The sequence below is a fragment of the Lissotriton vulgaris genome, chromosome 12 (genome assembly GCF_964263255.1).
Source record: "Lissotriton vulgaris chromosome 12, aLisVul1.2, whole genome shotgun sequence".
Classification (NCBI taxonomy): domain Eukaryota; kingdom Metazoa; phylum Chordata; class Amphibia; order Caudata; family Salamandridae; genus Lissotriton; species Lissotriton vulgaris.
In genome coordinates, this window is record NC_141700.1 from 80,787,433 (window position 1) to 80,809,571 (window position 22,139).

The following is a 22,139-nucleotide window of genomic DNA, read 5'->3' on the forward strand; positions in this document are numbered from 1 at the left end:
TGCCTGCAGGTTACTTGCATAATTAGTAGCGGGGGCCCAAAGGTGGGGCGTAGCCTTCATCTTGGGGTGTCGTTGGTGCCCGAGTTTGTTTATGTTTCGCCTGTCGAAAGCTGCGCAAGCAGCATTTCACGCAGGTGAAATCTAATGTTAGAACAGTATGGGGGACTTGAACCCGCCCCTTCTTCCATTGGCTAGCTCCATAAATGGAGGCTAGCCATTGGAAGACATCGTTGTCAATCACTTTTTCCAGTTCAGAACGCGAATCGTGGGCGTTTCTGACTCTTTTTTTAAGTCTCGCCCCTTGTTGCTGTGTGTCCCGGGCCGCGCTGTGATTGGCTGCTGGCCCGGGACACCCCCATGACGTCATTCCCCGGGCCGCGCTGTGATTGGCTGCCGGCCCGGGACCTGACTTGTTTACTTTGCCTCCACTTTTATTTTATTTAATTTTAAGAGCTTGTTTTCCTTTTCTTTATTATTTGTAACGACCTCATGATCCCACATGGTACTCTACCATGTCCAGTTTCACTCCTTTCCTGCTTTCACAGTCGCTAACTACCGCTGACTTTTAATCTTCTCCCTTGTTGGTTATGTTATTTTATTTCACGACACTAGCAGCTCGCTCCTACTCCATAGCGTGGTATTGGGGAGCTGGGTATGCTTTCTTTGATGTACCGACGTGGGACTTTAAAATCTTTTGAGTGAACGGAGGCCGAGGAAAGTAAAGAACGATCACCACCCCCCCCTCCTCCCCAGAAGATTTACAAACTGTGTTCTCCTGTGTGCATCATCGCCTCCTTTGTTTACACTTTTCCAACATCCATACAGCGTCCTCATTCTGGTTATGGGTGATATGCTCTTGGTAATGGCGAATCCCCCCACAAAAAAACAACCCAGCCAAGTGCGTTAACGGACAGTGCCTCAAAACAATGCTGCCAAGGCATCAGCCTTATTCTTTAACACGGAAATCAGGAGATAACACGTTGGCTACTCTCATTTCCTCCCTCTGCCTTGTTGTCTGGAGCTGTGGAATTTTAGGGTGCAGTGTTTTCATTCTCTATAGAAGTGCGGACCCCAAAACCTCTCACCCCCTCCGGACCTGCTGTGTATACGGCCGCCGGCTGCGCAGGGAAGCGATGCCATCGAAAATGGCCATTTTTGTTTTCCAAATAAGGCACCCTTCCTCTTGCAGGGATCAGGGGCTACTAAGCTCGTCTAGAGGAAAGCGGAGGCATTCCCGAGAACAGAAAGGCTAAAAGTAAACATGCACCAAAGGCTGTCGGTAAACAGGGGGTCAGTGGAATGCCTGGGTGGGGACCGGAACCCTACGCACTCATTGATGGTGCTGTACTCTGAGTGCGAAAGAGGAACCATTTTGTCAGTCACTGGCCACTGACGAGCAAGTTAGGCTGTCTTTCCACAGGACAGGCGGCGCGACCTGCAACCCCTCTAAGAAATGGTTCTCAGCATGTCTAGACTCTCTACATTATTCAGTGTCCTGCATTTAATTGCTTCTCTCTCTAAATGTCTGTTTGCCCACTTGTGACCGGTGTCCCATCATAATGACCCCTGACACATTCTGGAAACCTTGTCGGTGCAGGGAAAGTTCCCCCGCCCCTCCTAGGCCTCAGCTGCTGCCTGCCCCTCTCTGCCTCCTGTTTCTCTTGGAGCTGTGCGGGGCTCTGGGGAGACACAAAACTTTATGGAATGTGGAAAAAAATGCTGCTCCTGAGAGCGCCTGCTACACTTTCTCTGAGCTTGAGCTGGACACTAAGGGGCGCTCGACAGCCATGTGTGAGCTCCAGCTGTCTTTTACACCTCAGCCCACGAAGCCTTCAAAGAAGCCCAGAAATCTGCAACTTCTTGTATGTTCTCGCCCTCCCAGTGCTTTGCCATCTGGGAAAAGAGCTTGGTCTTTACTCGTGTACAACCGAGTGATGCCACTCTTCCCAGTTGTCGTCTTGTGGGCAAAATGTACCTCCCATACAAGTAAACAACTTCATTCGTAGCCTCTTGTAGCTCTACAGACTTTATCCGTCAGTCAGTTTCTGTCATGTAAAAGCCATCTGTTAGATTTATCGTTTTCTCTCGTCTCCACTGCTATTGTTGATATTAATATTCAGTTGTAGTCTTGTGAAGTGAATTTTATATACTTTTTTTCTTCCAGCAAGGAACCAATTTCAACAACGCCCATAGATTTCTGCATGGGTAGTTTAGCTGCTTCTAGACTTGCTGTGCTCCTCGATGCACTATGTGGTGTACCCTTACTGGATGTATATGTATATTGGTGGTCGACTAAACAGAACACGCCTTTTTGCCCTCAGACCTCTCTAGATAAAAAGTAGGCCCTTTACAGCCCCTATTACATTTAGAAAAGGGCTACCTTATGTTTACAGAGATGCAAGGCACCCGAACGCACTCGGTCAATTTAAATCTGAATTGTATTCTTTTGTTTTAATCCGAAGTAGTCTTGAGTTTATTACGATTTAATGTTTCATTACCTTAATAAACATTCCCTGTGCTGCAGCCATCATGCCAGTTCTTAAACCCCGATTATTATTATTATTATTATCATTAAAAAACCCAGGCATTGTAACCAGGCCGACTTTGTGTCCCTCCTGGTTTGTGGGTATTACATTCCCTTAAGTACTATATTTGTATCCCTCTGTAGCTCTTTTCGAGATGTACAATGTAATGAGCAGGAAGTCAGATTGGCTTTAAGGAAGGAAGGGGACTCGTCAGACGCAGGGCGCTCCCTGGTTGGTGGGAGGCGTGGTGAAAGGCAGTTGTCGATGGTAGCGGACTCTAAGCTTAGGATACAGAAGTGGGCCTAAAATCAAAACCGATTTACTTCAAAATGGGACACAAAGGGTAACCCTGCATCGTTTCCCAAAGCCTGACACCTGCCATCGCTACCTTACTACCTCGCATACGAATGATTCAATTTTACTGTGTGTGTGTGTGGCTCTGGGTGTGTGCGAGTGTGTGGCTCTGTGTGTGTGTGTGTGTGTGTGTGGCTCTGGGTGTGTGTGGCTCTGGGTGTGTGTGGCTCTGGGTGTGTGGCTCTGGGTGTGTGGGTGTGTGTGGCTCTGTGTGTGTGGCTGTGGGTGTGTGGGTGTGTGTGTGGCTCTGGGTGTGTGGTTGTGGGTGTGTGTGCCTCTGGGTGTGTGGGTATGTGTGGCTGTGGGTGTGTGGGTGTGTGTGTGGCTCTGGGTTTGTGGGTGTGTGTGTGGCTCTGGGTGTGTGGGTGTGTTTTTGGCTCGGTGTGTGGGTGTGTGTGTGTGGCTCTGAGTGTGTGGGTGTGTGTGTGTGGCTCTGGGTGTGTGGAGGGGGGGGCTCTGGGTGTGTGGGGGTGTGTGTGGCTCTGGGTGTGTGTGTGTGTGTGTGTGTGTGTGTGTGGCTCTGGGTGTGTGTGTGTGGCTGGCTCTGGGTGTGTGTGTGTGGTAGTAATTGCTGTCTGATGAGCTCGTCCAGTAGGGTACAATAGGTCTTACATTTGCGAGAGATTTAGCTGTTGGCAATGTAAATGACAATGCCATTTATTTATCTGTTTTCAAAACCAACACATAAATAAAAATGTTGTCATTTACAATGCCAATAGCTCTAACTTTTGGAAAGGCGAAACCGTTGCATTGTAAATGCTTGTTATTTGTAATGGGATTTACAGAGAACCACATTCACCTAAAGGTATCTTGGATCTATAGGATGCATAACAATCAGACTATTACCCCTGACAAACATTAATTTGGAGACATTTTTAAAGCTTTTGGGAAACAACATTGGGTATTTCATGAATTCCTTTTCAAACCTACCTAAAAAAAACTTTGGTATGTTGTTCAATATTTATGGAATATGTGATATAAAAAAATAACAAGTGGCCCATTTTATAAAGAAGATTCTTTATCAGAGAGTCCCCATGATGCTCTCTTGCTCATTCAATATGGATCTGGCATTAGACTTTTCCAGGCCTGCTTGTGACTCTCGTCTGCCAGTAGCACAGTACCAACACTGGTCCACGCTAGAGTACTTACGCCTACAATCAGTGCCAGAAGTTCTCTCTTTGCACCCGATGTACTTCCTTGCCAGGCTGAGATTGCTCTCCAGTTGTGCCAATGTTTCCTTGGTAAGCTGAGCTCTGGCAGTAACTGTTGAATCTAAGAAGATTGGAGAAAGGAGTATGAGTGACTTGAACTAAATTTTATTTAAAGGGAAATTACTTCATGTCAAATAGCCTCTGGTACATAAAAAGGAAGTACAGGCACACACTGTCTCATTTATTGACTTGGGAAAGGGGTGAAAATAGTATTTTTCAAAAAAAGTTCCACGTTGTTCTCTTACACATGGAATGGCATTGAAAATAGTCCAGTGAGTGCAGTGACAAAATGGACAGAAAATGCCATTTGAGGATGTTAGTTTGATCACAATTTTGTCCAATCGTAGAATCAGAGGAGACTTTGGGAAAGACTAATTTCCTGGTCATTCATTACATCTCTTTGAAAGAGTTTAAAGATAGTAAATCTTACTTACAGAGTATTACACGGGCAATCAATGTTGCGAGCAGCAGTAGGCCGATCCCCAGCCCTACGTCTACCACATTCTTTGTTGACAGCATTTTCTTGTCCTCTGTCTGCTAGGTCTTTGCCATGGCTAGAAAACAAAACTATGTGTCTATTAGTTGGTCACTATACGTCAAATACCCAAAAAAGATACTTTGCATTTGTTTCCTTGCATCCAATTCAGAACTCTTCCTTACACTTACATCGGGTGCCCTTTCACTGTTTGCCTGCTAAGTTTTCTTTGTAAAGTCTAATGTGATATGACTGGCCTTTGTTGAGTGTGGGGGAGGGGCACTGACTCAGGTAAAGTAAATCCTCCATTGGATCCAGGAGCCCCTCTTTTCTGCCAGCAACAGTGATCAATAGCATGTTACCCGCAGTGGATCTGCATGCAAGGTTTAGACCGCATTATTTATCACGTGTATCAGTTATAAATACAGGTATTTATTCAGAAGCAGAATTCAGGTGGTTAAAAAAATTAAATGTAGTAGTAAAATCACAATAAAATACTTTGTTGGTGATAGTAGAGTTGTTTTCTCTGTGAAGTCATTCATTCATACAATCTGTTATTCCATAAGCATGTTTTCTCTCATTGCTTGTACTGTATTATGGTCTGATATCTCACTGTAGTAATAAATGGGTGAACATACAATTATTACAAGACTGGCTGAAAATTGTGATTTCCAGGACACATTTATATTTCACTACATGGCATACTTGTTAATAGATATGAGTTATGAATATGGGTTCCTTACCCACTATTAGGAGTTTTAATTTTATTAAGATAGTGTTACTCACTGCTAGTATTTTTAACTAGTGAAAAAATAGCTTTTTGTATCTTAACTAAATAATGTCAACCCAACATTTTTTTAATTGACTTGAAATGATAATGACAGACATATAAAAGTAGACCGTGCTGGCTGATAAGAAGAAGAAGGCCCACGTGCTCCATCAAATGCCTGGTTCATATGTGAAGCGAACAGTCAAGAAAGACCATTCCCATCATGACAATAAACACAAAAGAAACATCTTATGCAGTTGGTCATTCTGTTAGAAAGAACAGTTACCATTTGGCCACTGTACCCAGAGGAATAAAATGTACAACTCACTTCGAATTGTTCATCAGTATTCTTTATTGCTCCAGGAATTGATAATAAAATCACTCCCTTTTTCAAATCCAAATCTAAATTGGATCCTTCAGTGGGGTTAAGATCTATTAAAGTCAGATAGTGAGCACGGGACTCATGCCTGGATATACATAATTTGGCATCTTCAGTGGGATTCCAGTGGAATAAGGGGCAAGGGACTCATGTCTGGGCAGACTCATCAAACTGAAGAGGTCACAATGAAAATACAAAAAAGTGATGATTAGAATGCATGAAATATTCTCAGCCATTGGAAATTACTCTGGGTGGCATCGCAGTCCATCATTATTTTGCTCACCATGCCAGATCAGATGAGACCCAGCCATATTCAAATCAGCCTTGATCCTACTCCAATAGGAACAGCCCAGCCCGAACGGCCACGGCAGGTCCTTTCCAACCAGAACACAAGCAGACAAAGACCCAAACCTAGCGTGAAACGGACCTCAGGTTGCTTGTATTCCGGTTCAGGAAGGACCTGGCTCATTCTTTTTTATGTACTTTAGTTTACATTGGGGCAAAGTTTAAAAAGTGTTAGCATTTTGTACGTGTACATGTGTACTTGCACATTCTGAAATTTTCAAATGTAATTGTCTCATGGCTTCTGAACCAGCCAACTCCCTATTTCTCAACTACCCCATGCCAACTACGTCTGAAATCTTTCACCATCTACTTCTCAACTCTCACCTAAGGCATGTCTCAAACAGCGGTCATGGTGTTTCCTGTAATTTCCTGCTGAGGGGAGTGCTAGAATTGTAGTCAGTCACTTGCGAGAGACGCATTTTGCAAGCCAGTGTCTGTGTCTACAATCTCAAATAGCGAACTGGAGAGAAAACTGGTCTGTCTAATGTATGGCAAAACACCAGATTGCTAATACTTCCTCCCTACAAAACAATCACCACACACCAGTATAACTAAGCTTCCACAGCTCCATGGTAAGGCTTGTTATGAGTGTTTCTTTAGAACACAACCATTGGTTGTTTTTTTTTTTTTTTTTTTTGTCCTCATTTGCCTGTACCTCTTGCCCGCAGACTATATAGCCAACCACCTGTTCGTGCGACTCGGGATAGAACGCACTCACAATCTCCACCTCTTTGGGGAACATTCTGGCGGGAGACCAAATCTGGGTTTACTGAGGTATTTTGTGACGAGTGACGACCAGCCATACCCGACACAGACTCCATCAAGGTAGGGACTACCACGAAGTCCTTTTCTTGTCTAACGGAACCGCCACAGTGGACTCTGAAGTTTGAAGGCATAATCATAGGACCGGGAAAAAAAAAAAAAAAAAAAACCCCGGTACTCTAACACCAAGAAGATAACAGATTCCAAAAAGAGAGGTTTTGTCTGCTGCAAGATCTAGCCAGGTCTACCTTTGATGTTTCAATTAAAGATGATAGCCAGCTGGCATGTGTTGGCGCCTTTGAGTCAGCCCAAAATTTACATATCTGACGTCTGGCGAGTAAAATTGCATAAAACAGTAACTGCCTTGCTGTACCAGTCACATTATCAGCCATTCCAGAAATTATCAGTGTTAATGAACAGGTTAAGGATACTTTAAGTATCGAGCCCAGTGTATCCAGGACTTCCGCCCAGAAAGTCTTGATTAGTGGGCAGACCATAAACATGTGAACGTCTGATGCGCCCTGAAGACTGCACTTATTACAACATTTACCAGCTTGAAACTTTGCCAGCTTTTGTGGTGACCAATAGGCTCGGTGTAGTGTGAAGAGGTGGTTTCGCCTCAACCATGCCGGTTTGACAGTTTTATATAAAAGAGTGAATGATTTTATCCACCAATCTTCTCCTTGAAGGAGCATATCCTCCGCCCATATTTCGTCAGGAAGGTCAAAGTCTCCGTCCACCTCCTCCGCAATTGCCCAGTACCAATGTGCCACTTCTTTGCTTCCCTGTGGTTTCTCCACCAGTTGTTGTTCTAACATGCTACACCTCCCCACCAAGGCGTTCTTTTTGAAGAGCTCTCTAGACCAGCTTACTAGTTGCATGTATTTAAACCTTGATAGCCCTGGGCCTACCTTTTCAAGCAGATTACCCCATGATATTAATGCCCCACCAGCTAACAAGTCTCCCCATCTCGTGATCCCCCCTTCTCTTAATGGCGTCGAGAGGTTGTCACCCAAACACGATGGGAGCCCCGGGGAACCCCACATTGGAGCCCAATTTGAATAGTAGGCCAGCCTTGTTGACCTCTTAATCCTTGTCCAGGCTCTGGCTAACGATTGCAAGACCTTCAACCTCACCTTCTTGAAAAATTTCTGTTCTCCAAATTTGAATAAAAACCCGTCCATTGGCAGGCCCGTTCCAGTTAATATGGCCTTAAACATTCTCCCTACTGTTGAGTCTGTTGGGGTCTTCAGTAGCATTCTTGAGAATGATAACTGAAAGGCCCAGGCGTAGTATTGTATGTCTGGAAGGGAGAGCCCACCCTTTTCCCTCCTCCTCCTCAGTTTCTTCCATGCTATCCGAGTTGCCTTATAATTCCACACAAACGAATTGATGTCCTGTTGACACTTCATGATTTGTTTTGAGTCAAAAGCTAATGGAATGCTGTTAAATATAAATGTAAGCTTCGGTATAATTGACATTTTTATGAGGCATGAAGCATTGGTTGTTAAAAATACCAATCCTCACCACACATAGTGGCATGTGTCGTCGTCGAGCTCTAAATCTGAACAATGTTTTTGTTGGGATGGGTTCAACCATTCCTATGATAGCACTTACAATTTTGCATTAAGAAACTGAAATAACTGTGTCATTGGAGATGAAATTGCCTTGGAAATGTCCATATTTTATTGCCTTTGGTGTTTTTTAGACATGATTAAAAATATACAGAAGGAAATGGGAATTGAATAATTGACACAAAGGTCAGGTGACTCATCAGAACTGACTTATTTCCTACGTGAGGCAACAATCTGAAGTCATAGTCAATGTTAGTTTGCAGAGTTTTAAGAATACAGAGGAGGTGTTTTGAGATTACATGAGATCTGACGATTCAATCCTGTATATAGAAACAAAATGAATTGCTGTGAGATAGTGCTATATTTTGGACTTTTAATAAGTACCAGAATCTGCCTGGCAGTCCATCCATTGCTAAGCTCCTGCTAGACCACCGTTTCAGCAAGTACAGGCAATCAAGTCAGGGGTTGAAATCTAGGCTGAAGGCTGGGCTCACAGAGGGAAATATTGAGAGCTTTAGGCGTCACTCAAAGGAAGCAGTGACTTCAATATCATAGCAACGTAAGCGACTGTTCAGGGTAAATAAAGGAAATGTCAAAAAGAAGATTCTTCAAATGCTGGAGTAATTGGTTTCTGATGTTCACTCTTAAAGTTTGGCTCACAGTATTAGTTACAAAGGTAAAATGGGCTCCATTTTGGATGGCACCTGATATGGGTGAGGATAGCTTCAGCAGACAGTGGAAGTATTTTACCCGCATTCCTGTGCCTGAAGAATGGAGACCCATACACCGGAGCGGCTAGGATGTAGACAGGGCTAACTTTATAAATTCCATAAAAACTTTGTTAGCTACACAGACTGCATCAGTCCTTTCTGAGCACAGCTATTTGGTGGACTACAGGGATACCAATGTGGCTGCAGTTTCTATTGTCTAGGGTGAGTAAGTATCTGGGCCAGGGCTGCTCTTCTAAGATTTAAAAATAGTGGCTCCTCATTTGGCCCATCAAAGTAGCCAGAGTCCTCTCCAATTGCCACATGGGGCTGCAAGAAGCAGTGGGGTGCTTCCATTAGGTCCAATATTTGATCTAACAATTGCACATTGATTTATTTACATTTTACCTCTTATACCCTACCATTTGGTTACCCCGCAACACTATAATCTGGCTCTATTCCCTCAGTCCCCCGTAGTACTAAGTTCCCACACCTTAGTATTACTGAAAGGGAAGACATACCTAGCGTGTTCTGTCCTTATCGCTTGAGAGACATGGAAGCAATGTCCCTTCAGCAAAAATATGATATATTTGATTGCTGAATAACCAGTTGATGAAATAGTCGGGCATGTTTTTGCGAATGTTCTCATTGCTGCCATAGAGACTTTCGAACCTATGAAGTTCTTCTCTTTTCCAAAGGTGCTATCTTAGAGCGAGAATATTATAAGTATGTAAGTGTATTTGTTTTTGTTTTGGATAACAGTTACTTAGAAATTGTCAGAGGTGTTTAGTATCTACAAATGACTATATAAATCTATTCCAGTTTATAACCTATATCTTTTTGCGTGCAATGCAGCCCAGTTACAGGCCAAACTAAGATGGCTGGTATACGGCCATACTGCTGACAATGCGTAAATGTACCAATGTAAACAATTAATTCACACTGCCAAGTACTCAGGCCTTTGTTCTAAGTTTCACTGTAAGGTCGATATGGGTAACAACAGGAGTTCTGCTTGTATCGATGTTACAAGAATTGCAGTGGTTTTCCATGCTCTAATACTAGAAGAGGTAAAACCTGGAATTTATCACAGAAAACACATGTAGAGGTCAACGCCCACAAACCTTCACCATTACAAAGGAGAAAAAGTTAGTAATACCAAAGTAATTTTTAGTTATTTGAATGTGAAATTATTTCTTATGTGGGTCCAAGTACAACATTTTTTGATGTCCATTGAGAATGCCAATCCAAGGTTTAAAACCTCTCTTGAATGGTATTGTTTTGAATATCTCATTGTGAAGAACACTTTCCTATTACGAATTTTCCAACAATTTAACTTACAATTTAACTTACTGTGGGCCTGTTTTCGTTTTCTCCCACCCCTTTTCTTCATAGTTTACACAATCACCTGTTCGAGACTTCAAAATACTTTTCTTTTTTCATTTAAAACATTTTTCATCCATTTGCATTTTTATTAGTTTGTGAAAACATACAAATCATCTGAAAGCATTTTAGAAATATAGTTAAAGAAATCTTCCTCATAGACATGGGAGTTAGGTTTCACTATTAACATTCAGATTTTTACAAACTAACCCCTGTTGCCCCATGAGAATTGTTCTGTCATTTACATTAGGTAAATGTGGCCTATTGTTTTTTAACATAAAAGGGCATTTCACTGGGTGAAATCCATCTTCCTGTCCTCCATCCCCTTTTCGCAGATGGATTTATGCTTTCTTTCACATCTGGCATCATTCCAGCGACTTGTAGCTCCACTGTCTCTCACAGAGCCCACTGTGGCACAATCCTCTGTGTTATGGTCATCAGGCTGACCATTGTCCCAAAATCTAAAAGATAAGGATCAAGAAAAATGTTTCAATTAACAGAAACGTTTGTGTATCTGCCTGATAGCTTCAGAATATAATGTGTATTTGTAAAACTTGGGGCTGAGTAACCTGTGCTTAATATTACCCAGCCCAATGGTAACCCATTTCATCGATCTTAGAAGAATGAAGAGCTGAGTGAACCCAACAGGATTCAAGCCTGCGGCTATAAGGAGAAACAAAGATCTCTGCAGTGAATGCATTTGTCCACAGAGCCACCAGATTTGACCGCATATGAGCATGATTTCAGCTGCAATGGGCTTTACATCGACTGTCTACAGCTCTAGGATGTCTCAAAGTGCTAAATATGAAAAGGACTGAGCAATAGAGAGAGAGAATGAGGAGGTAAGATGGAGGAAATCAAGAAAGGAGCCCGGTTGATAGAGTGATCTTCATCATAATGTTACTTTTACACTACACAGAAAACCTTCCTTCACAGATTGTTCAGAACAGCCATATCCATCACCACAGAGCTCTATCCCTTCTCTCCCTTTCCACTAATTTGATTTATTTCAGAGACCACCAATTTTTGTTCTTCTTTTCCTGCAGCCCTCCCTCGTCCATGTTCTTGAACCTGGCATGACTTTGTCTACACACCTTCTGCTCCTTCTGGCCAGAACTCTGGACTTCATTGATTCAATTTCTTTCTTGCCTTGTGTCCGTAAGGACATCTCCCCAATTTTGGCTTCCTTCTGAGTGATTCTTTGCCTGCGGTCTTGTCAAGCTATATAAAGCCTGGACAAAATTGTCCTATCTCATTGATTTATCTGTCTGCCAGTCCCACTGATGTCTCATGACTTTGCTCTACTTGTTTCCTCTATGTAGTTCTCTTCTTCTCAGTCATATTCACTCGTCTCTGGTATTGACCATTTTCTTTCCCCTATTTTTATCCTTCCTCGATTTACCACAGCACATTTTTTCCTGAGCTGGAGTATTTTAACAAGTCTTTCACAAAAATCCAAAGCTCCACTCCTTCTCTTCCCCTTAATGGTCTGCCACTTACTGTTTACGCTTTCATTCCATTCACAATTCTGTTTTGAGCACAATCTCCCAATGCAGCCAAATTCAGGATTTCAACCTGGGAAAAATGTGTGCTCTTCAGGGTTTTGTACAACCTGTTGAAATTAGGGCGGCCAAAAAGGGTACATGTGCTCTTTGGTGACCTCAGAATTGGAAAACACTTCCCCTAGTAGTGCGTCATCCTCAATCCCAACATGCTTCAATGGAAAACAGCCCCTCATTGCACATCAGGTAACTAATGACCCATTCGCAGTCAGTATTCTCTGTGTGTTTACATGGAGGATCTGAATCTGTGAACAAGCACAAAATGCAGCCCAATTGTAGGTGAATTTTGAAACTAAATCCAATCAATCAAGATGTTTAAGTTAATTTTAATGCAGCAGCACAGCAATACATCTGAGCACAAGAAAGATCCAGATGCAACCGAAGGTCTTGTCATAACATGTGATGGTTCCATGCTGGAATTTGGAACCTATACTGAAAGAACACTTGTCACATGCACAACAAGAGAAGACAAGGAATGTGCTAACACATGCAGAACTATGTGCAAAGAACATTACATATCCCCCACTTTTCACAAGAGGGCACACAAATAAAGTAACAAGAAATAAAAGTTAGGATTACCCAACCAGTGGACAAAATATAATCAGAGGATATGCATTAACTCACAAAGTCCAGCAACCTTCTGGGAGGGTGTCTCAAACGACTGACACCTTACACTCTAGAAGCTACGGTGCCTTCACTGTTACTCACCACATCTGACCCATTAGTGCAGTTATAATTATGAACACCCCAGTGAGCATGGTTGGTAATTCTTACCAGGGAATCTCCTTGTATTTCATCCTCATTCACCATATGTAGCCTTCCGCCAGGACACTTTGCTACTCTCCTGACGTTCCATGTTCTACCATCTTAAGTGATAACACTATTGGTGAAAATTTTAATTATTTTCATTGCCTTTCTAAGCCTACCAGAACACTTACTAATGAACCCTGGCCTTTATATCCTTACACAATCCCCCACTTTGAATGTATGGGTTTCGCTTTCCAATTGTCATCATACCATATTTTAGTCTTGTATTGCTTCATCCTCAATTTTTCTGCAATTCTCTCGACAATCCCTTCATCACCTCCTACATTTCTGCACTTTTCCTTGAACCACCAAGGACATAATTTAGAAGCTGGATCTCTTCCTTTTAGTAATTTAAAAGGGCAAATCGCAGTAACTGTGTGCGGTGTAATACGATAGGCCCACAACTTTTCCCTCAGGGAATTCTTCCAATCATTTTCTTGTTTAGTAGCTTCTGTAACATACCCTTTTAACACACGATTGAAGCTCTCAACCTGACCATTTTCCTGTGGTTCGTACAATGAGGTCATCACATGTTTTGTACTACAATGCCTAAGAAAAGGCTCAATTTCTGTCAACGTGAGTTGCACACCTTTGTCTGTAATCAATGTTAAAAGACACCCTTCTCATGCAAAAACGTCTTTGAAAAACTCTATCACTGCACTTGTAGTGGCTTGAGGAACAAATGTTACCTCTGGCCATTGAGAGTGATAGTCAACTCACACCAAGGCTTATCGTGAATAAGCATGGGCGAATTTTGCGGATCTCGCGTTCGCGAATTTTGCGGATTTGCGGATTCGCAATCCGCAAAATCCGCGAATTCCCGCGAATTTGCGGATTTTTTTTTTTTGTGTTCGCCCGTGTTTCTGCCAGTTCGCGAGGGTTTTTACAATTTCGCAATTTGCGAACTTACCTGCCGGGTCGCAAGTTTTGCGAACTTGTTGTTTCTACGTGTCCAGCCTGTTTGGGACACTCTTCTTCATCACTGCCACTCTCTGTCACCACTGCCACTCTCTGACTACTCATGCCACCCTCTGGCCCACCCATGCCACCCCCTGTTTCATTACCACACCCTCTGGTTGTCCAGTGTACATTATTTTCGGCAAAGCAAAGCACACCTTCCCTGCCTCAAGTGACCTGAATTAATTTGGGGCTGATTAATGTGTCACAGAATATTTTTTTAGCTGGCACCTGCTTCCTTAGTGCGCCCTGATTAGTGATCTTTTGCACTTGCTAAGTGCTTTCATTGTTGCAAAATTAGTTACAACACCTGCCCTGCCCCAACTGACAATAATGAATTAGGGGCTGATTAATGGATTTTAACTTCCAGCCTGGCTCCTGCTTGTCTCCCTTAGCTGTAATTCAGGACCTTTGTGGCATATGTGTAACTATTCTGAGGTTCAGAGCAGGGTCACATAATAGTTTCAACTTACAACTGAACTCTGGAGGGGCCCCTCAGGAAGCACTACAGGAAATGGCTACTAATGATGAGCCTGAACTTTTGAACCTGGTAAGTAGTTACTTTCAGTTTTGCTAAGATCGTATTTCTGCAATTTTGCACTTATTCGCGGGGCGCGAACTCACGCGAACAGTGCGAGCAGTGCGAGCAAAATCCGCTGCTCGCGGATTTTGCGGATTTTGCGGGAGATTCGCGAATCTCGCGGATTGCGAATTTCCCGAAAATCCGCAAAATCCGCGAGCGGAACGGATTTTCCGCCCATACTTAATCGTGAACCAATAGGTAGACAACCAAATGTCCCCGATATGTCAAAAGCAATTTTTTTTCCAGGGTTCTTTGGCCATTCAACACGTTTTAAAGGAGGAATATTGACTTTCAACATCTTTTCACTAGAAGAACATACCTCACATTCTTTAACAGTGCAATCAATACTCTTATCCATGCCCGGCCACCAGAGATAGTTCCTCACAAGACGTTTCATAGCAGACACTTTAACAGTGCAATCAATACTCTTATCCATGCCCGGCCACCAGAGATAGTTCCTCACAAGACGTTTCATAGCAGACATTCCTGGGCGGATTTTATGAACTAGTTTGAGAATCAATTCTTTTCTCCCCTTGGGAGGAATGCATTTGCTCCCTTTGTACATTATAACACCCTCCATTTCTAACTCATCTGTGACATTTAACATGGACCAAATTTCTGGATTTATATCCCTCTTCCTTGGCCAACCATGCCATATATAATTCTTTACAGTTTGCCAGAGATCATCTTCACCTTCACTTTCTTTCCACACTTTTTATGAAATTTCCTCAAATTCACCAGCAACTATATCTTTGATATTAGCCACTATTTCGCATTCATGGTTAATTCCCAAGTCATTCTGTTTGCACGGTTAACATGATAGAAATTAAGCAGTAAAAAAAGATTTCCAGGTACGTATTCAGTTTTAAAACTATATTCATATTCCTGAAGGCTAGATGTTAATCTGGCAATCCGTGCTGTGGAATTCCAACCTCCTCCTGATGATAGAATGTTCACCAGCGGTATATGATCAGTCCTTAAGGTGAATTTATTGCCCCACACAGAATTGTGATAGTGTTCAATTGCCCAAACACATGCAAGTAATTCTTTCTCAATCACCACATACCTACGTTTGGTCTTATTAAGAGTACGAGAGGAAAACTTTGCATTCTTTTCCTCTTTGCCACTCCACTGAGACAACACTCCCCCAACACCATACAAACTTGCATCCTCCGTGATTATACACTCCTTCTTCATTCCAAAATGGTTTTAAAGTTGGGGCCCTAACAATTTCATTCTTGATTGCCTCAAATACCTTCTGTTGTTCCCCCAACCACTCATAGGGTGTATTGTGTCTCAATAATTTCCTTAACGGTTCCATTTTGGTGGCAACATTTCCTACAAATTTGCTATAGTATTCACACGTTCTGGCAAATGACAGTAATTGCTCCTCATTATTTGGAGCTGGAGAATTAACAATAGCTTCAACATTGGAAAGGAATGGAACTTGGAACCTATACTGAAAGTACACTTGTCACATGCACAACAAGAGAAGACAAAGAATGTGCCAACACATGCAGAACAAAGTACAAAGAATATAACAATGGTCCTTAGACTTTGTTTCTGTTTCTGTTTTGCCTATAAAATTATATCACTGATCACTTGTTTTTGAGCAGCCTTCTCTATTTAGATGCAATTTCCCACATTTTCTGTTGCACCAATTGTCTAAAACTATCAATTCTGGATTGTAAGTTGAACACATTTCTTTAATGTGAAGTATTCCTTTTTACCTTCCCTCTAACTGTACTGAAAACACCAGTTTTAACAAATTTAGCAATACAAGAATGAGTCATGTGATAGATAATTGGATGTATCAGTTCAAGATAAATCCCAAAGCATATAAGATAAGCGTTAATGCTTACACAAACTCACCAAGGACTGAAGGGGCCCATTATTAGCAAGACCTACTGGCTTTGCCAATGGTTGTTATCTTTTGTTAACACGTCACTGTTCTAGATTTGGTGCTTTGGTAAGTAAAATAAGGTTAAAAAAAAGAAAACTATAATATACAGAAACATAAATATTGAACTTTTTCTTTGAAAGGTGGCTTACTTTTCTGTTTGCAAACTGAGACCGTCCACCCACTTCCAGGTACCCTCTTGATCCTTATCCGTCAGGCCAATCCAGTAGATATCTTTTTCAGTCGTCTTTGTGATAAAGTGCTGTAGGAGATCAAAGAGAACAGTTCAGTACAAAATTACAAAGATCTGAGTGCGTAGGGATTTTATGACGTGTCTCAGACTCATGTAGTCTGTTTTCATGCCAGACATCTAATAGATATGCAGGAGATGGGTGCAGAGAGGGGTTCTGCAAATCAATTGACCATCATCTTTCTAAGGCCAAAATCTTGCTGGGAGTAACAGGGCTTTTGACCTGTGCTGCAGCAACTGCTTTCACTAGGATGTGCCTTAAATGCAATTCCTTTATGATTGGAGTTGTTGCGTAAAAACAGAAATGAGGGTTTTAACCTTATCAAAAGCATGTTGCACCCCTGAAGCCATGTAAACAGTGCCTACTTTATTACAAAGTGCAACAATGTCAACGATTCAGTAGTGTGCACTGCTTGTATAAGAACTGATATATTTTCCGTCTTTAATACTGGAGTTGCTCTGATGTTTTTAGCAATCACAACACAGCTATACACAAATCCTTAGCTCACCTGCTCCATCTCGTCATTGATGATGACCAGATCTGCCTGCCTTGTCAGACATTTTGATCTGCTTTCTTCCCATGAGAGTGTAGTTTGAGAAAAGAAATAGCATTTTCCATTGTATGGCAGCCAATCTGTGGGGCAGGCCCAGTAGAAGAACTCTGAAAGACAAAGGTACAGTGAGAACAACCAACAACAATACTTCTGTTGTGTCAGACGTGAGGCCTCAGGGTGCTCTAATGGGGAACTCAAACCACATTCTGTTTTTATGGAGGTGGCTCTAGGACCCTGAGCTTAAAAGCATGAGAGCTTCTAACTTCACCATCCACTGCCCTGAATGTATATTAGTGCAGTTACTCTTTAAAATGGCCCCACAAACTCAGCTGCCTGTTCTGTCCTGACTTGCTTGGCTTTTTAGGATTGGTTCTGATCAAAATACGTTCTGCCATAGCCAACAATACCAGCTCCTTTCTCCCGGTACTCAGGTAAAACATCATTAACCCCTTCCAAAGCCGAGCCTAACTCACACCTCCTTAAATAAAGGCACCACAAGGCCCAGCCTGTAAAACCTTAAAGTTGATCCAGGCCACAATAAAAGCTATAGTCCCATCAAGGCTCTAGCTTTCATTGCCAAAAAATATGGAAGAATGTGTAACAAAATAATTAACCCACTATGTTGATGGAAATGGTAAAATGAACACATTTCAGGTGGGTTTCAAATCAAGGCCCTGTGCAGAAACTCCTGTGTTTATCATTACTGATGATGCCCATCAATGCATGGCAGTAGTAAAGATTTATGTAATCCTGGACTGGCCAACCATAGTAGATGCAGTGCTTTACTTCTCAACACTTCATCCTCCCTCTCCAATATTGGTGGAAAAATGTAAGGTGGTTCTGATGGTAATTAAAGGAACACATCCAGGTTGTGAGGATTAACATTTTCTCACAAACTTTGAGAACTTTTGTTATCTCACTGGGCTCAGTTTTGGATCCCAACCTTTCTGAACTGTAACTGCGCCATTAAGTGGACTTCCAAAACGCCCTTGGCCTGTCATATCAACAATACGCTAATAATACAATAATATGTGTAATATTCAATTACTTATCTATTGACAACAATAATAACTATATCTAAAATAAAAAACAATTTTTCCACAAGGCAACTCAAGATAAACCAGATTATGACGGTGTTAGTATTTCTCACTTGTGGGTCAAGAAATGTAATTGCAAAGAACTTACAGTTCAAAATAATTGAAACTGGACCATGTTCCAGACAGTTTCCAAGGTAAAAACCCTTGGTACTAAACTAAATAATGGATTCAACTTGAATATGCGCTTAACAATCACGACACCCTTTGCAAACTACCAATTCAAACGAAGGCATAGAAAGCGTCAATGTATTCTCCTTCATGTCGCTACGATTGGCAAAGAACAAACCATTCGTAACCTTGATTTACTTTGGAGATAATGTGAAGTTATAAAGCAGACACTACAAGGTCATATTCCGCATTGCCTGATGTATTTTGGAGTTTTTTATCCAATCACTTATTACTTCTTTGTCAAATGAGTCTACAGTCAAAACAATAGCCACTCTGCTTCTTCTTTCCCTTTTTTTTCTCTTTTCCACTTCCCTCTAATCATCATTTCTATTCATATCCTGCACATTGTCATTTAAGATCCTCTCCTGGACTACACGGGAACCAGCCCGGTTAGTACCACTCCTAACAGAATCTTTAATAAGGACACACTCGTACATACGTAATGTGCATGCACTTCAAATACATATGGTACAAAGGATTATCCTGTATTTACTATAGCGTCATGGCCAAAATTAGGGTCGAGGGGCCTGTAGTGAAACGTTTGTCAAAGCCGCCTAGCTCAATGAACCTACTTTCTGCCACGGGGCCACAGAAAGTTGGTTCCCTTGTGGTCCTGAAGAAGAGCCAATAAGGGAACGGCTCAAAACATGTTGACCCTACATTACTGAGATAACTAGACTCATTAAGGTCTTTTTTCCAGTATTCACCCCTGATTTTAACCTTGCCAACTAGGGACAGGAATAAAACTGGGTCCCACTGGTTAGGCATTGTTAACTTCACTTTTTCCACTCCCTTCTATTTTTTTTAAATACAACAAGTAAGTGCTTCTGCGTAATCGCCGAGTAACAGCACGCTTCAATCCGTAGAGGATTGGGATGAACCCCAATGATGAAACATTCAACCTAGGGGCAACCCTGATGGGTGAGGGGTCTCTAGCAAAAAAAGCCTTTTTTCTAGTAAGCAAATGCAGTGGATTCTCTTTGTATCTGATTATCATTTACCTTGGGCAGGTTTTCTTTCAAAGTATTCAAATGTTTGTGTGATATATTCTAAAAAAGGAGGAGGGTAAACCTAGCCGCTACTTCTACCTCCTCCCCCCTTTTTTGTATATAAAAGTGGATTTCAGCCAGAAGAATACTGGTTTCTGGGCGTCATCCAGACACACAGCAAAAGGAGAAGAGTGGGTTTCACCAAAGGACTAGAAAGGAAGAGGGGAATGGGAAGAGTCTCCTCCATTAATCACCCAACTCTGGAATCTAGCAGTGGAGAGCATTACCTGAGGCAGGCAACCAACATCATGTGTAGCATTCAAAAAGTGGCCATTACTATGTGACAGGGATGTAATTATAGTCTGATAGAAAGCTGTACAAAACACAAAAACACAATTTTTCCTTTTCACTGTTAGTTCCTGCAGTCACTCTTCTTGAGAAATAATGTATTTCTACAATATGTTGGATAATGAGGTGGGAAAGCGAAAGCACAGGAGATGAAAGAGGGATGGAGAAAGGGAAAAAAGAATAAAGAGGTAGAGTAAGGAGCTCAGAGTCCTGTGGCCCTGGGCAGAGCTATCATTAGTGCTGCAGCTGCAATAGCATCAGTATCCAAAAACGTGAGGGGCCCATTGCACACGAATTAAGACTATTTTTTAACACCGACAAAGGTTTAACGGTGGCAATTTGCGATTTTTGCATTAGGCACCTTTGCTATGCCTCTACCGCTCTAGCCAACACGCTGCTTTGATCTGACATTAATATAAGAAGCAAACTACCTGGTGAGGAGAGGTCTTAGATATGCAAAAGCTTAACTGGGAGAAGTCTGCTTCAACTGACCTATTGAACCACAACCAAAGACCACAGACAAATCACTCAAAGAGGAAAATAATCTGTGTCTAGCATTTCACTAGTAACATCTTAAAGGAACCTGCAACATCAGACGTCCTCAGCCCACTAGGGTGGTGCAATCTACTCCATAGCAACCATTATATTGACCAATATTCCATATAGCAATGCATACATATCTGTTCATGACTGTTGTATGTTTTGTCTTATGTGTTGTTTATTGGCTTCTTATGCCTTACCTAAGACTTCATAAACATTTTATGATGTATCACTGCTATTTCATGTATTTGCATGTACATTATAACAATGCTTTAATATTCTTTGATAGTGTATTTCTAGCTCAAATGTTATATATTCATGTAGAATGACATTTAGAGAAAAGCATGATGGCTTTGAATGAATATACAAGGGTATCAACACGCTTCTATTCTTCGCTTACATCATGGGATTAATTTTCTGAAAATAAGTATTGAAAATAGTAGATAAAGCATGTTATCAAGTCTCACAAGCAGATAGAGCACTCCAGAGAGAACAGCTACAACAAACATTCTGCATCAAAGTAACTTGTTTTAACTTACTATCGTGTTCTTTTGTAAAAAGTGACATAACAGGGACAAGAACCATTCAAAGACCTAAAAAGCGCACGTGGTCAGCTGGCTATCCGTATTTTATTTCTAAGGAAAATAGGTGCAGGATGCCAAGGATTTTTTTGGGAGAAACATACTAGTAAAGTTCAATGAATTTGCTGCCACCATCTACCGCAACACCCTCATGTATCTTAAAGTTCAGTCTAGCCCATTACAAAGATAGGCCTTATGGTTTGTTAGTTGTTCCCCACAAATGGTCTGTCTAAGTTTGTTTTGTGTAGGATCATAGTGTGGTAGTTGTGTGTGTGTGTGTGTGCGTGTGTGTGTGTGTGTGTGTGTGTGTGTGTGTATGTATGTATGCACATGTGTTTGTGTGTGTGTGTAAGATGGTGTATGATTTTCTGCCACAGAAATAACTTAATCCCACCCCATGCTGCTATACCAGTAGTATGTTTTACAAAAAAAACAAGCAGTCAGCTAAAACCATTTATGAGTGTATGGATAGCGTTAAAACATCAATCTGCACATGTATCAGAATCATAATATCGACACCCAACATATCATCACATAAGAGTTAATAAGAGAAAATCTACACTTACATTGACAATATTTCAAGAGTCAATATTATGCTCCCACATCTGTGTAGGTTGATATTTTATGGTTTGATATTGCAACATTCAACAAATGGATTGGAATTCCAGCTCAATCTGCAAAACCAAGCACATTTGTACTGGTATTGTTTTTACTGATCTGTTCAGGCATGGAGTGGGATGTTGTTTGTTTCCTATGCTGATTATGTGTACTACGTTAGTCAAAGACTCACTTGGAACATATGAATTCATTACAACTCCTAGTACCTGGGCACATGGCCTAACAGTTAAGTAGGCATCAGTTTAATTATCGCACTGAAATAGGATGTGCCTCTGATGCTACTCAAAAAGATTAGACTGATGGGGATATATTGCAGCAAAATGTAATAAATGCAAGTGACAGCCGGGGATGACTATGAAGAACACTCACCACTACAGTTCTGATCAGTTCTTTTTTTGCATCCAATGTACTCAAGCACTTTGGTGTGATTCTGTCGCAGTTGTGCCATTTGCTTCTCCAACTCAGGGACCCTTGAATATGCCTGGAAATCTATAAACAGTGCAAGTAATGCTGTTATCTATGGATGATCCTTGAATCACATCTGTTGGGAGAATTCAGAATATCTGGACATTCCATCAAAAGTATTCCATTGACAAAGAATATTTAAGTACTCTAATAACTATGGTAGTTTGAATATTTATTTTCACTTTATTATGGACGGAATGAGAACTCATGTATTGAGCAATATTGCATTCAGAGAAGAA

The 22,139-nt window shown here is 41.6% G+C and overlaps 2 protein-coding genes across 4 annotated transcripts in view; both read right to left on the reverse strand.

The window, feature by feature from the left end:
• LOC147673382 (hepatic lectin-like) overlaps positions 1–6,629 on the reverse strand; it is a 33,622-nt gene extending 26,993 nt beyond the window's left edge. Inside the window, exons 1-2 of the mRNA XM_086947238.1 lie at positions 4,525–6,629; positions 4,029–4,151 (exon numbers count right to left, since the gene is read on the reverse strand). Coding sequence (XP_086803364.1) covers positions 4,029–4,151; positions 4,525–4,609 — 208 coding nt within the window. The 5' untranslated portion in view covers positions 4,610–6,629. The remainder of the gene's footprint in view (positions 1–4,028; positions 4,152–4,524) is intronic.
• A 3,920-nt stretch (positions 6,630–10,549) lies between these two features.
• The window catches only part of LOC147673383 (C-type lectin domain family 4 member A-like), a 51,143-nt gene continuing 39,553 nt past the window's right edge, over positions 10,550–22,139 (reverse strand). For all 3 annotated transcript variants that reach the window (XM_086947239.1, XM_086947240.1, XM_086947241.1), the window contains 4 exons: positions 21,805–21,924; positions 17,050–17,201; positions 16,443–16,552; positions 10,550–10,942 (listed from right to left, as the gene is read on the reverse strand). In XM_086947239.1, coding sequence (XP_086803365.1) covers positions 10,771–10,942; positions 16,443–16,552; positions 17,050–17,201; positions 21,805–21,924 — 554 coding nt within the window. In that variant the 3' untranslated portion in view covers positions 10,550–10,770. The remainder of the gene's footprint in view (positions 10,943–16,442; positions 16,553–17,049; positions 17,202–21,804; positions 21,925–22,139) is intronic.